Source organism: Pseudorca crassidens, chromosome 1 (assembly GCF_039906515.1).
Source record: "Pseudorca crassidens isolate mPseCra1 chromosome 1, mPseCra1.hap1, whole genome shotgun sequence".
NCBI classification, from domain to species: domain Eukaryota; kingdom Metazoa; phylum Chordata; class Mammalia; order Artiodactyla; family Delphinidae; genus Pseudorca; species Pseudorca crassidens.
In genome coordinates, this window is record NC_090296.1 from 14,698,587 (window position 1) to 14,714,414 (window position 15,828).

At 39.6% G+C, this 15,828-nt stretch overlaps 1 protein-coding gene across 16 annotated transcripts in view; it reads left to right on the plus strand.

Moving 5' to 3' along the window:
• EFCAB11 (EF-hand calcium binding domain 11) overlaps nt 1-15,828 on the plus strand; it is a 201,222-nt gene that overhangs the window by 28,654 nt on the left and 156,740 nt on the right. The window contains exon 7 of one of the 16 annotated variants that reach the window (XR_010941151.1): nt 4,431-4,552. The exons of 13 other annotated variants lie outside the window; for them this stretch is intronic. Coding sequence is in view for 2 of the 3 variants with exons in the window: in XM_067728121.1 (XP_067584222.1) it covers nt 9,710-9,824 (115 nt within the window). In the remaining variant the exon portion in view is untranslated. Of the gene's footprint in view, nt 1-4,430; nt 4,553-9,709; nt 10,417-12,526; nt 14,974-15,828 lie in introns of those variants that run through there. 2 more of the 16 variants (XM_067728121.1, XM_067728192.1) reach the window with 2 other exon arrangements.

The following is a 15,828-nucleotide window of genomic DNA, read 5'->3' on the forward strand; positions in this document are numbered from 1 at the left end:
CTAGGGAAGCCCCCTGTTGGAAGATTTTTAATCACAGTTTCAATTTCAGTGTTTGTGATTGATCTGTTTATATTTTCTATTTCTTTCTGGTTCAGTCTTGGAAGGTTGTGCTTTTCTAAGAATTTGTCCATTTCTTCCAGGTTGTCCATTTTATTGGCATATGGTTGCTTGTAGTAATCTCTCATGATCCTTTGTATTTCTGCAGTGTCAGTTGTTACTTCTCCCTTTTCATTTCTAATTCTGTTGATTTGAGTCTTCTCCCTTTTTTTCTTGATGAGTCTGGCTAATGGTTTATCAATTTTGTTTATCTTCTCAAAGAACCAGCTTTTAGTTTTATTGATCTTTGCTATCCTTTCCTTCATTTCTTTTTCATTTATTTCTGATCTGATCTTTATGATTTCTTTCCTTCTGCTAACTTTGGGGGTTTTTGGTTCTTCTTTCTCTAATTGCTTTAGATGTAAGGTTAGGTTGTTTATTTGAGATGTTTCTTGTTTCTTGAGGTAGGATTGTATTGCTATAAACTTCCCTCTTAGAACTGCTTTTGCTGAATTCCATGGGTTTTGGGTCATCATGTTTTCATTGTCATTTGTTTCTAGGTATTTTTTGATTTCCTCTTTGATTTCTTCAGTAATCTCTTGGTTATTTAGTAGCGTATTGTTTAGCCTCCATGTGTTTGTAGTTTTTACAGATATTTTTCTGTAATTGATATCTAGTCTCATAGTGTTGTGGTTGGAAAAGATAGTTGATATGATTTCAGTTTTCTTAAATTTACCAAGGCTTGATTTGTGTCCCAAGTTATGATCTGTCCTGGAGCATGTTCCGTGAGCACTTGAGAAGAAAGTGTATTCTGTTGTTTTTGGATGGAATGTTGTATAAATATCAATTAAGTCCATCTTGTTTAATGTGTCATTTAAAGCTTGTGTTTCATTATTTATTTTCATTTTGGATGATCTGTCCATTCGTGTAAGTGGGGTGTTAAAGTTCCCAACTATTATTGTGTATCTGTCGAGTTCCCCTTTTATGGCTGTTAGCATTTGCCTTATGTTTTGAGGCAAATGCTCCTATGTTGGGTGTGTAAATATTTCCAATTGTTATATCTTCTTGGTTTGATCCCTTGATCATTATGTAGTGTCCTTCTTTGTCTCTTGTAATAGTCTTTATTTTAAAGTCTGTTTTGTCTGATATGAGAATTGCTACTCCAGCTTTCTTTTGATTTCCATTTGCATGGAATATCTTTTTCCATCCCGTCACTTTCAGTCTGTATGTGTCCCTAGGTCTGAGGTAGGTCTCTTGTAGACAGCATATTTATGGGTCTTGTTTTTGTATGCATTCAGCCAGGCTATGTCCTTTGGTTGGAGCATTTAATCCATTTACATTTAAGGTAATTATCAATATATATGTTCCTATTACCATTTTCTTAATTGTTTTGGGTTTGTTATTGTAGGTCTTTTCCTTCTCCTGTGTTTCCTGCCTAGAGAAGTTCCTTTAGCATTTGTTGGAAAGCTGGTTTGGTGGTGCTGAATTCTCTTAGCTTTTGCTTGTCTATAAAGGGTTTAATTTCTCTGTTGAATCTCAGTGAGATCCTTGCTGAGCAGAGTAATCTTGGTTGTAGGTTTTTCCCTTTCATCACTTTAAACATGTCCTGCCACTCCCTTCTGGGTTGTAGAGTTTCTGCTGAAAGATCAGCTGTTAACTTTATGCAGTTCCATTGTATGTTATTTGTTGCTTTTCCCTTGATGCTTTTAATATTTTTTCTTTGTATTTAATTTTTGATAGTTTGATTAATATGTGTCTTGGAGTGTTTCTCCTTGGATTTATCCTGTATGGGATTCTCTGTGCTTCCTGGAGTTGATTGACTATTTCCTTTCCCATGTTAGGGAAGTTTTCAACTATAATCTCTTCAAATATTTTCTCAGACCCTTTCTTTATCTCTTCTTCTTCCGGGACTCGTATAATTCGAATGTTGGTGCGTTTAATGTTGTCCCGGAGATCTCTGAGACTGTCTTTAATTGTTTTCATTCTTTTTTCTTTATTCTGCTCTGTGGTAGTTATTTTCAATATTTTATCTTCCAGGTCACTTATCTGTTCTTCTGCCTCATTTATTCTGCTATTGATTCCTTCTAGAGAATTTTTAATTTCATTTATTGTGTTGTTCATCATTGTTTGTTTGCTCTTTAGTTCTTCTGGGTCCTTGTTAAATGTTTCTTGTAGTTTCTCCATTCTGTTTCCAAGATTTTGGATCATCTTTACTGTCATTACTCTGGATTCTTTTTCAGCTGGCTGCCTATTTGCACTTCATTTGTCTGGTCTGGTGGGTTTTTGCCTTGCTCCTTCATCTGCTGTGTGTTTCTCTGTGTTCTCATTTTGCTTACCTTACTGTGTTTGCGGTCTCCTTTTTGCAGGCTACAGGTTCGTAGTTCCCATTGTTTTTGGTGTCTGCCCCCAGTGGGTAAGGTTGGTTCAGGGGCTTGTGTAGGCTTCCTGGGGAAGGGGACCGGTGCCTGTGTTCTGGTGGGTGGGGCTGGATCTTTCTGGTGGGCACGGCTGCATCCGGTGGTGTGTTTTGGGGTCTCTGTGAACTTAGTATGACTTTAAGCAGCCTCTCTGCTAATGGGTGGGGTTGTGTTCCTGTCTTGCTAGTTGTTTGGCATGGGGTGTCCAGCACTGTAGCTTGCTGGCTGTTGAGTGGAGCTGGGTCTTAGCGTTGAGACAGAGATCTCTGGGCGAGCTCTCGCTGATTGATATTATGTGGGGCCTGGAGGTGTCTGGTGGTCCAGTGTCCTGAACTCGGCTCTCCCACCTCAGAGGCTCAGGCCTGACACCAGGCAGGAGCACCAAGACCTATTTTGGAAGTCTGAGGTCTTCTGCTAGCGTTCAATAGGTGTTCTGTAGGAGTTGTTCCACATGTAGATGTATTTTTGATGTATTTGTGGGGAGGAAGGTGATCTCCACGTCTTACTCCTCCGCCATCTTGAAGCACTCCCTCTGTTATGGTTTTATTTTCTCCTTATGTTTCTTTCTTGAGCTATATCTACTGATGTTTCATTTTGTTATTTTGCTGTATCTTGTTATTTTATAGTATCTCCCCTAAGCCTTTCTGTATCTACTTTCATCTCTCGTTTTATGGAGGTGTTTGCTTTATTGGGGAAAGTAGTTTTTGAGGTTTTATTTTTAATGGTTGATTGCTTGGGGGTTGCTAATTATAGCATTTTTCGTGTAAATTAAGAAATCAAATTTTTTAACGAGGGATGCGTTTTGAGGAATGTTTCTTTCTTAAAGCAAGAGGTGATATCTTATGTAAAAAACAAAAATTGGTACTACTTTATATTACCTCTGAAAGTATTTTTAAAAAGGCTTAATGTTTTTAAATTTTGAGATTCCTTTCAGTGTTTAAAACTTACAACGTTGCTTTCCACTTAGAGCTGATAATCATTACTTGTGTACCTGTGCACTGAAATAACTAAAGCTAATAAATATCATGGATGACGTTTCATTATTATTAAGAAATTCTCAGGAAATTCTCTTGAAGAACTTTCTTTTCTTTTGTCTTACCCACTACAAATGGCAGAAGTTTAAGAGGTGCGAGAACTGAGTAGTGCTCTTTGTCCAGTGGAATGAATCTGAGCTAACAGGCTGTTTCTAGCACTGAAAGTTTAAAACAAAAAACATCTTTTCTTCTTTAAGACTAATAGAACATTATAAAAACTTCGTAGTACTTTTTTTTTTTCTTAAACATTGAAAAATCTTTAGTGAATCTAAAAAGTAGTTAAAACTATTTAACCTGGCTCTCCAACATCTGGTCCCCTTCCCAAACTCATCTTTCATTCATCATCCCAAATTCCTGTATTTCCCTTTGCCTAATGCTTGTTCCTTTGAATATGTGATGTGTATTTATCCTGCATTCTGTTGCTCTTGCCAGCAATGCCTTTCTCTACTTCTTACCTGTCCAAATTAGACCTATCTTCCAAGACCCTGCTCAACAAATACCCACAAAAAAGTCTTTTTTTCTTTACATTGAACAGCCTTTTCTCCTTTCTCTGAATTTTGATAGTACTGTGGTTGTGTAATTGTTTCAGTTGTCTACTCAATAAACAAAACTACAGTGTTTACGATTATCTCCATAAAATACTACAAGCTCTTTGAGTTTACAAGTTTATCTGTAACTTCCACTATTCTCAGCATGTTGCCTTATGCATTCTAGTTACTTAATAATTGTTGGTCCATTGTCACTTACTCCAAATACCCAGTAACAGTAAAATCCTCATTTATAATTTTCTTATGGTTTTAATTTCTTATAATCTAGGCAAGAATCCTTTAAAATGCAATCAGGAGCTTTCTAACCACATGTGGCTTTGCCTTCTATTTTTCTCGTTCTACATGTCATTTTTATGAATTAATCTCTGATGGCCTCTCTGTTTTTTTTTTTTTAGAGACATTTTCAGTTCATGATTTAGCCCCAGCTGTTGTCAGGGAGCTGGCTTAATGTGCTCTCTTGACTTCGCCCACCATCAGCACCCTGTGATATTTCTGGCCGGTGTTTTTCTCTGTGTGGGTATGTTTGCGTCTCCATGCCTAGGAGCCTTCTCCATCTCATTGTAAGTGCTGAGATTTGCACTTTCTTACCGCCTGTCAGTTGACAAAAAGCTCTGGGTAGCTTCTTCTGCTTTCCAGCCATATGAAATGAAACATGGGTGTGCAGAAGGCCCGCCAGTATCCAAGACTGTGAGTGCAGGTGGATTGCCAGATAGTAATGTAATGCAGAAATACTGACGTACCAAAATGCTCTCCAGTCACAACTGGAGACATTTAAAGTGATATATAATATTTTTGGTCTAAGAATCTCATTCTTCGTATTACATGGGGATGGTCAAAAACATAGAATATCTCACTCTTCTTTTGGGAGTATTAAAAATTGGTTGAGAATAAGAGCATCTTGACTTGTTGGATAGTATATTTTCATTGCCAGAGTGTTAGTGGGGTAGGGGCTTAAGAATGCAATTTTAAAAGGGAATGATGGATACCCTCTTGATAGAAAGATCACATATGCCTTTTATCACAGCTCTTGTGGGGGAAAGGGGCCTCATGAGCTTGGGTCACGTGAATTAACATGTTAATGGAAGAGTCTTTTAGAACCAAGGAGCCCAAAGGAAAGTGATATAAGATAGAATGTATTTTTTCAAATCATTTGCGTCTCTTTTGAAGTGTTATTCTTCACTGTGCTCTTTAGCTTCTTGTAATTCCTTTCTGCTGGCAGCCAACTTGTTGCATATCATTTTCCTGGACAGTCTCTAACTGGAGAAAGTTTCCCAGTCATTATTCTGTGCGTCAGAATGGTCATCTTATAAATGCAGTCAGGTGACCTCACCAAGATCGCAGTTATTATAGTGAGTACCTACTTTGGGGAATATGATTGTTGATCTGTAAGTATCTACATGCTTCTGTGTATAGAAAAGTATAAAAGAGACTAGAAATTGTATCTGATTCTTTGTAACTATAGGTAGATAGCTGTTACCAGCTGTACCTAGTGTGTGAGTGTAGTGACCAAATAGGTAGACTTCTTGAGTTTCCAATTTTTATTTCGTGAATTTTTGTATCTTCCCTGCAATGATAATGCCTTGGTTTTTATTTCAGTGTTTTATGTTTCACAATTTTATTGTCAGAGATTCCCATTTCTGTTTATTTTCTTGCATGTGATCACTGAATGGGGAATATGAATATATGTAAGCTTTTCAAACTGACCTCAGAATTTCTCCTCTCTGGGGACTTTCACATGTAATATGTTAAATACAACTGTACTTTAAAAATCCACCTATAGAAATAATTATATGCTAATCATTTTAAGAAAATGTCAGTTTTTCAGAGGGTTCTTGACTGATTTTGCTCCATGAACAAAAATTATATCCTTGCATTTGAGGATGGTCTTTTTTTACCGGTATAAATTTTAGAATTGGTGATGCAGGAATTGAAGCTCAGAAACTGGACCAGAAAACAAGTAGAGAAGAATAATGACTTCATTACAGAGATTTTCAAACAGAATGTGTTATTTTGGTTTCTTCAGTTAAGCTAATTAGTTCCCGTTAACAAGGATGTACTATTTGTTTGGAAGAAGTATTTAATCTCTTTCACATTCCAGATGTCCAGATTTTGTAGTCTTTTCTGAGGTTAAACCCATCCAGATGCAAATTCTACTCCTCCTTCAAGGCCCAGCTTTTAACAAAATATTTCTTATCTTGAAAGCTGGCCCTACCCTACACCCTACCCAACCCCTCTCTACCCCAAAAAGGAACTTGTCTCCTCCTTCAGCTTGAAACTTGTAATCTGTCATAAATATCTTTCTTCTGTATGCTCATACATAGGTATTTGCATGCATCAATTATTTCTAGTTTTAGAACGTGAGCTTAATATAAACAGGCACAAGTGGGATATTTATGGGAGTACAGAACTCCCGTAGCACAGTTTTATACGTATCAAGTAAGTGACTGAATTTTATGTAAATGAATGGCTTACGTAGCGAACAGGCTTTCACCAAAACCTCTCAGGCCTGCACTCTCCTCATCTCAGACATGAGGGGGTTGTGCTTCTTCTTGTTCCAGAACCGACTGGTGGGGTTATCTATCATGGAGGGTGGCATGGCAGTCTCCTTGATTTTCTCTGCGTATCCCACATAATATTTCAGAATCCACCACCATGTGAATACAGATGTGACAAAGACTGCTCTCAAGAGAAAATTACTGGGCTGACAGCTCTCCAACCCTGGGTTTAGTTTTTGAGATGTCACTATAACAAGTGTTATGGTCAACGTTTCCAATTCCTCATCTACATATATGGTAAAATACACTGTTCTTGCTGTAATAGCATGAGGACTATTTTTCTTTTAATCCAACTGTCACATAAGAAACTGCTGCCATGGTTTCTTTCTTATGGCCAAATGTTGCTAACGCTTTCAGTCATCCTTGAAGTTAGTGATAGGCACACATCACGCATGTATTCATGCCATTTTCCTTTATAGAAAGAGGAATCTTTCTTACGTTTTTCTTTTGTAGTAGATAGCTAACTTCTGGGTAAAAATTTTGATAATACTGTGTGTTGTATTTATAAAATAAGAAAAACTTGCATTTAATAAAAGAAATTTTTATTTTATAGGAGATAATTAAATTAACATTGTTTTAAGATGTCACCAAAAAAAAAAAAAATAGGCTCAGCATTAAGAGTTTCACTACAAAGTTTCAGTTGTCCCCCTTAGACATAGCTTAAAAAATCAAGTCCAAAGGCTTCTAATGCTATGTTTTTATGTATGGCATACCGACCTATGAGTTTGCCACCTCACGTCTAGCCATCTTGTCTACCATCCTCCTACCCATGCATTCTTTTCCATCAGGCTACCTTGAAGAGATACATCCTTGTCATTCAAAGCTCCAGAGACCAGCAGTATCAGCATTAGGGAACTTGTTAGCAATGATTAGCAATGCCTAATCTCAGGCCTCACTCCAAACATACTGAATCAGATGTGTTTTGTGTGATCCCTGGGTGATCCATATGCACTTCTTAAAGTTTGAAAATCACTGGTCCACCCTCCTCGTTCAATTTTGGATAATGAGAGTAAATTAGCATTACTTTTTAATGTTACCTCTTGACTTCAGTAACCTTTCATCCCCTGCCAGATGACACCCAGACTCCTTAGCCTGACATACAAGGCCCCTCCACACACAGACCTGGCCTGCCCAGATCAAAGATTCTAATCCACTATTCTGATTTACTTGCTGTGTTCTGATCCTATCTCATTTCTCTTCCACTGCCCTCTCTTCTCCTCTCCTGACTTCCCCATCCACATATCTACTGGTATCCATTCCTTTGAACTTAGCTGAACTCTCTCTTCTAGGGAGCCTTCCCTGATCACTCCAGCTCACAAAATTTCCTTTTTCTTCCTTAGAAATTCTGTAGCACTTGCGAGAGTACTGCATCTAATAATAGTAACCACAGTAACCCTGGCAACTGACATTTGCTGAATATTTACTATGTACCGGACCCTGGTCTGAAGGAATCTTCTTAGGAACCTCCTGGGTTAGGCTCTGTCTGTCCCCATTTTACAGATGAGGACAAAGCTTGGAGAGGTCAGAGGACTTGCTTGATGCTGCTGCCTGCTGAGTAACAGAACGAAGATTTGCTTGTGCTCTTAATCACTGTAATATTACCTTCTCACTTCTAACAGTATGGACGTCCTGAGAGTAGGAACCAGGCATGCTTTTGCATCCCCACAATGCCTGCCATAAAGCTGGCTAAGTAAGGCATGTTCGCTCTGCCTGGAAGTGTTCTTGGTAAACCAGTTGCACAATTATATAGCTTTTCCCTCTTCATATGAATTGGTTTGGTTTGGATTGTTACATTTGAGATTTCATTTGATTTTCTGCACATAAATGAAAGGAACTATTTACAAAAATGTGCAAAAGGAAACTGATGCAGCATTTTATTACATGAGACGGTAGCAGGAATTCCAGATCACGTCGCTTTGATAGGAACCCTTGTGTTTTGTGTGTTGCCTTTGGAATTATATCACAATAGCAAAAGATTTTGCCAAATCAGCTGGAAAAGCAAAAAACGTTTAAAATTGACAAATGAGGTTTCATCACTTTAGCCGGGGTGGGAGTGCTAGGCTGAATTTACGATTGTCTTCTTTACAAGGCGGGATTATACATTGATTCACTTGTAAGACCCTTTTGATCAGTTGTTGTGAGTTTAGCATCATCTTTTACCATTTCCAGCTTGTCAGTATTGTCTGCTCATCTTCCCTCCTTGGTTGCAACCTGCTGCTGGAGAAGATCAGGGCAAAGTAGGAATTCAGTGCGCTACGGGCTTCGAGCGGCATCTCTTTCTTCCTACGCTTTCCCTCCCCCTGCCTTTCCCTGTTCCTAAGCTGACCCCAGGAGAGGCGGAACAGGCACTAATACTGTTAACCATAACTTTCCCGTCCCTCCCTCCTGCCTGTCACTCACCTTTCCCTTCCCTCCCCGCAAAAGGACCAAGAATGGTACAATCTCAGGACTGCTTCCTAGTGGCTAAACATGGCTGCTGGACCCTCATGTGGCCCCATCTTTCTTCTTCCTCCCCTGCTGTATCTTCCACATCTCCTACCTCTGTCCTCTTCAGCTGCGACTAAGCCCCAAGAATGCTGACACCGCTTTCCCCTCCTTACCTTCACTTCTAACCCAAGCCTTGGGCTGAGCCTCCATCCGAGGCCCCCGCCTTGGTTCTGACCTTCCCGCAGTCCTGTACTGCAGGCTCTTGAGCGTGCGCTAGTCCTTGGAGCTGCTCCTCGCCAATCGGAGGCCTGGAGCGAGCTTTCCCTTTGTCTTCTTTCTGTGGTGCATCTACCTTCTCCTCCAAACACACCACACTCAATACTCTCCCTCTCCGTCTCCCAGCAAGTGTCATGTCTGAAAGATCTCAGAGTTCTGTGTCCACCTTCCTGGATCCTTTTGCTTTGATCCCAGATGCCTGCCTTGATTCTCCCAGCTGCCTGTCCCGGAATGGAACCAAGTTCTCAGGTCAGGCAGACGCTGTGCCTACTTGACCAAAGTGTTTAGACCACCCAAACCCATCTTCTGTACACAGTTCCCCAGCCCTGGTCCTATGTCATTCCAGAATGCTTTCCTTTTCGTGCTGAAATCATCCAGGAGAATTTAGCTCATCTGTTTTCAATTCCCTTTTTCAGGGATGGCAGATCGTTGGCATGTGTGCTATCACCGTCACCTCCTTGTACCCGTGGCCTACACTCCTCTGATGAGACTCAGAATTCTTCTTGGTATAACACCAAGCCAGTTCACTAGCATGTCGCACACCACGAGACTGACTTGCTCTGTCACATCTGTGCCAGACCTTTCCTACTGCTGTGCACTGCAGGCGGCCTTGCCTTCTGCTTCACGGACAGGGTCATGGCCTCTGCCTGGGTTTCCTCTTCACCTCCAGAGTTCTGTTTTCCTTCAATTCTGTTTCTAGTTTTTTTCTTTTTTCTAGTTCCTCCCGTTTGTTCTTGTCTCATCCCCTTCCCTTCTTCTTAGACCTTTCTCCATCAGTCACTCCCTCTCCTGTTTATAACTAACCTCCCTGCCTGCAGATAAACTTCAGTCTCCGCAGCCTAGAAAGCTACTCCTCGTACCTAAGTTCCTCTAGGCTGCCTCCCTGTCCTTTTTCTAAGTGTTTATTCTTGCCAGCTACTCAAGGCACTCAGCACTCTGCCTGGGACCCTGCCCTTGATGCTCACTCCTTCCCAGCTTTTGTGACACCGTGCCAACCCAGTGCCAGTGACGGCAGTTCCCATTCATTAAACACCTGCTAGTATTACCTTGCTGAATTGATGCAGTGATCTACACATCAGCTGTTATGCATACTTATTCTACAGGTAAAGCTGAGCACCTTTATTGCTAATCTCAAGCCAAACTGGACTTAGACTTCTCAATCATTTTATCTTTTGGTTAAAGAAGAAAAGTCGTAGGAAATTGACAAGTAATCAACTTTTTTTTTTTTTTAATTTGATGGCAGTCACGTTGCTGGTACTTGTTAATGGACAGATGTTTCTGCTACATCTCAAAATTGTATTTTTTGATTTAAGAATACTGCTGTCTAATAATAATAGTAGAGTAGACAAAATTTACAGTTAAAATGTCTAAACACACTTAGCTTTAAGTATCATTCAAGAGTCATGTTAAAGAACATGTATAGCAACAGCAATAAAAGTTATAAAATGCTTTTCTTAACCCAAGTCTTCTTACTGTTAAGGTTCCTGGTAATCCATTCATGATTTCAAATGGAAATCTTCTGTGCCTTGGAGACGGCATATCAAGGCTGGCATCCAAGGAGAGGAGGGGACAGTAGAAGAGTCTTATTCTTATTTCCCTTTTTGCAGAAATTTAACTGTCTTTGCAGTTAAATAGAGAGAATATTCAATGGATGTATGAGTGAAAGAATGAATGAGTAAATAAATGAGCAGAGGAATAGAATGAAGATCAAAGTACACATGTTGAAATTGTGTGTTAAATGGGGTAGGGCAGCTGCTGGTCCTTAATTTTATCTGGGTCTGTTGCAAATTATCTTCTTTACTGGATTTTCAATTGCAGATTTAGAGTCAGGCTTTAAAATATATGAACTTGACTACCCATTTGTGTAGAGATTTAAACTGCTATCATCGTGAAATTATTACAGCAGTTTTAAACTGTGAGCAGAAAGCTTTTAACAGAACTCTGCTATCAGAGTCAAATTTAATAAATTGGATGGAAGCTTCTTTTTCTCTCCCTCTTGTACATTGTCTAGTAGAGAAGTTTCTCTTGGTGACCAAATTTGTTATAGTGTGGTGCTATTTATTCTGCCCGTTACAAACGTGTCATGACAACAAGTGGCTGGATGTACTTTTCAAAGACAACTTGTATCCACAAATTGGTTGTTTTGGGGAAAAAAATTGGACTTAGTTCTTCAGGAATACATAGTTTCACAAATTGATTCATTGTACAGAAATCAGATTTGAACCGCAATCTGTGTACACCATCCATTGCTAGATGTGGTTCAATTAAACAGGAGGGAAAGATAAATGGCAGTAAATATTCATGTGTCACATGGCAGCATTCATCTCTAAGTCAGGAATCTTGATAGAAAAAGCTCAAATTTTTAAAAATGTGAAATTACCTCCTCAATCATTTTTATTTCCAATTAAATTAATGTCTTATATAGACACTGTAGACTCACATAGTATTCAATACCATTTAGTTTGCTATCGCTCTCTTAATTTCTAATTTTCATTGTAGTTCTTAGTCTTTGCTTTTTGAGTATGAGTTTATGGTACAGTAAATCAAATTAGCTTTAGTGGGTAGATTTAGTTTTCTTTAATGACTTACTAAACAAAATGTACCTTCTTTTTAAGTGAAAAAGCCAAAGTGGATTATTTTTTATTTGACTAACAAGGAAAGGCATTTCTAATTTTATTTAGTGACTGAAATAAATTACTTTAACATAAATTAAATGTGAAGTATATGTATGATCCTCTTTTAATGAACAAAGCAGATTGAGAGCCAAGCAGATTTGTAGTTGATCTCTTTAACCAGTTGGTGGTGCTAAAAACTCTGATAAGAAACTAATTGGAAGGCGAGGAGGTTAACCTGGAGGCTTTCTTAATAAATGTTACTTTATTAATTTTTGAAAAATCAGTGCCAAAAATGTGTGCCCAAATTACTGCATCTTCTAAGCTTAGGAACCAAACCAAGTATCTCTGACGGCAGAATACATTTCTAATAAACTTCTCTAAAGATGTCATTGGCTCCCATAAGGTTCACGTATCGGAAATTGCATGGTTGTATAACACTTGGCTCCATCCTGGAAATAGCCGTTAACCTGCTGACTGGGGAATGGAAGTGCGGGACATAACGTGGGCTAGCACAGTAGATTTAAGAAATATTGTTTTATATTATTACTACTTTTTTTTTTTTTAACTATTACTGGGCTTTTTAGGGGCTAGGTGTGTTTGTTTAACTTTGTTTTTTAGTGCCCAAGAAGTCCAGTAGAGCAACAGTCTGTTGCTTCAATGTGTCCTGAGTTGCAGTCAGAAGAGCACAGAGGTCTTGGAGTCAGGAACTCAAAGGTCTGAATCTATCAGTCAGATCTAACCAAAGTTGTTACTTGTTCTATTCTTGCTTGCGGGATCTTAATTCCCGACCAGGGATTGAGCCCGGGTTCCAGAGGTGAAAGCACCGAGTCCTAACCACTGGACCACCAGGGAAATCCCCTACTTGTGCTATTCTTAAAAATATATACTTTACACAATTATACTTCTAAATTCTGTACTGGCTGAAGCACCTCATTAATAGTGTTTTAGGGTTTTATCATCACACTGAAGCTTTCTTCTAATTTGTTTCCATCTTCCAAACATAGAATATGCTGTGGAAGACTTAATGAAACTATCAGTCTTAAAAAGTAAAAAAAAAAAAAAAAAAGCAAAAACCCCAATAAAACGAACAAACAAACAAAAACCCATTTTAAACAAATGATCCTAGAACTGATTTTTATAACATAAAGAATATTTAAATTTAAATAATCTTCCTGTTACCTAGATAAGGGCTGCCTATCAATTCAGGAAGTCAGGTTTTGAATATCCCTACATTTTTCCTAACTGTCACTTATATCAGTTCTCTATAGCTCAGTTTTCCCAACTTGTAAAGCGGGGATAATGACGTCTTTTCCCCAGAGGTGGTGTAAGCTTTAGGTAAGGTACCGGGTGCTTTTGGGTGTTGTTTTCCCTCCCGTGAGACAGGGACTGTGACTCCGTTACTTCTGAGCCCCCATGGTACTCCTGGGCTCAGCCAGGGCCTTAGCACAGGAGGTCCTCTCTGTGTCTGATCACGCCTGGTGCTCCACTAATGAAGAGCTGTTTCTAGTTTATAAAGTTTCACAAGGGTTTTGTAGACTCACAGACTCACAAAACAGATACTCATCTAGTTATACCTGGTTTTCAGATATTTGCCTGTCTATCCTGGGGATATTTATGTGTTGGTCTGAATCTGCCTAAACATGTAAGATCGGGGAAGGGGATATAAGATTTCTGAAAGGTGTAGCAAAGGTGTTACTAAGAGTTTGTTCATCCATCCATTTATTTGTTCCACAAAATTTACTGAGCATGACTCTTCCAAAGACGAGGTCCAGGAAAGCTTCACCATGTCTCTGAGAGCTACAAACTTCAAGGACGCAGGGCTTCCCTGGTGGCGCAGTGGTTAAGAATCCGCCTGCCAATGCAGGGGACACGGGTTCGAGCCTTGGTCCGGGAAGATCCCACATGCCGCGGAGCAACTAAGCCTGTGTGCCACGACTACTGAGCCTGTGCTCCAGAGCCTGCGAGCCACAACTACTGAGCCCGCACGCTACAACTGCTGAAGCCTGTGTGCCTAGAGCCTGTGCTCCGCAACAAGAGAAGCCACCGCAATGAGAAGCCCGTGCACCGCAATGAAGAGTAGCCCCCGCTCGCCGCAACTAGAGAAAGCCCGCGTGCAGCAATGAAGACCCAACACAGCCAAAAATAAATAAATAAATAATAAAAAATAAATTAATTATACGAAAAAAAGAAGCGGGACGCTTCCCATTTGGTAGGAATTGATAGGCAGCCCTTATCTAGGTAACAGGAAGATTATTTAAATTTAAATATTGTTTATATTATATCATAAAAATCAGTTCTAGGATCATCTGTAACAATTTTTTTTTTTTTTTTTGCATTTAAAACTCTGATGGTTGGGCTTCCCTGGTGGCGCAGTGGTTGAGAGTCCGCCTGCCAATGCAGGGGATGCAGGTTCGTGCCCCGGTCCGGGAAGATCCCACATGCCGCGGAGCAGCTGGGCCCGTGAGCCATGGCCGCAGAGCCTGCGCGTCCGGAGCCTGTGCTCCGCAACGGGAGAGGCCGCAACAGTGAGAGGCCTGCGTACCGCAAAAAAAAACAAAACAAAAAACAAAAAAACTCTGATGGTTTCATTAAGTTTTCCAGAGCATATACTGTGTTTGAAAAATTGAAACAAATCAGAAGAAAGCTTCAATGCAATGGTAATCATAAAACACTATGACTTAGGCACTTTAGCCAGTATAGAATTTAAAAGTATAACTGTGTAAGGTATATCTATATATATATTTTTTTTTTAGGGATAGCACAACTATTATCTTTGGTTAGATCTGATTGATTCAGACCTTTGGGTTTTCAAGATACAGAATCATGGAAGCAGATGGCGGCAGAGACTTTAAAAATCACATCCACCGTCTCTCGTAACATAGCTAAGAAAATGGAAGCTACCTGAACTTCATGGCTTACCCAAGGTTACATAGACCAGAGTCAAGACTTGGGCCTTCTGACTCCCAATTCAATGCCAAAGCATTAATTTTCCATCCTGACTTCTACAAGACGAGCCATTTGGGGTGTAAATAAAAACAAGTGCATGCTTGTTCAGCCTCAGTAAACTTTCATACGAAACATGGTGTATCATTTCTGCCCAGTTTATCAGAATGAAACCTTGCAGTTTCATTCGGGAGGCAGTTAACTAAGGTGCCCCTACATACGTTTCAGAGCAGAGCAGCGGGAGGGAGCCCACGCCAGGTACGCAACATGCAGTTCTCAGCCAGAGCAGATGAGTGCCAGGACCATACCTGACGGAGGCAGGCAGGGTTTCCATTCGCCGTCTGCCTTGCCTGCGTCTGGTTTCCTCCGAGACGAATGGCATTCTGTGCCTCAGGTGTATTAGTAATTTCTGAGTTTGTTCCCCACTCAAGATGACCTCATTGTTCTGTGCTGCTTTTCCATAATTATACAGTAACAGGAAAATAAACCGGCTCTGCATACAGCCCACAGCAGAAATCTTGTGCTCTTTATGTAAGTTTGATTTATAGACGTGTACCGCAGAGCGGAGTGACTATGAAACATTCATCTTCCCATTGCTAGTTGCCATGGAAATCGAGTACACAGAGCAGTGTCATTCCAGTCCTGGTGATGCCTGCAGTAGTTTATTCCTTTGTTGTTCTCGTTTCTTAAGCAACTGCCCAGTATTCTTTCATCATGACAATTAATCATGCACACACGTTTTTATCTTTCATCTCAAAAAGAAAGTACTAAAAATGTATGATAAGATTTGGGAGAATTTAAATATTCTATGGGTTTAAATATGCATTTGTGATTTTTCCCCCTCAGTCCCATTGGAAAAATAGGTCATATTTTTTAAAAAGCACATATTAATGTACAGAGATCTCGATAAAGACAGCAATACAGAAATTTGAGGAGAAAGCATTACTATGCTAAGGAAATCTTAAGGAACTTCAGAT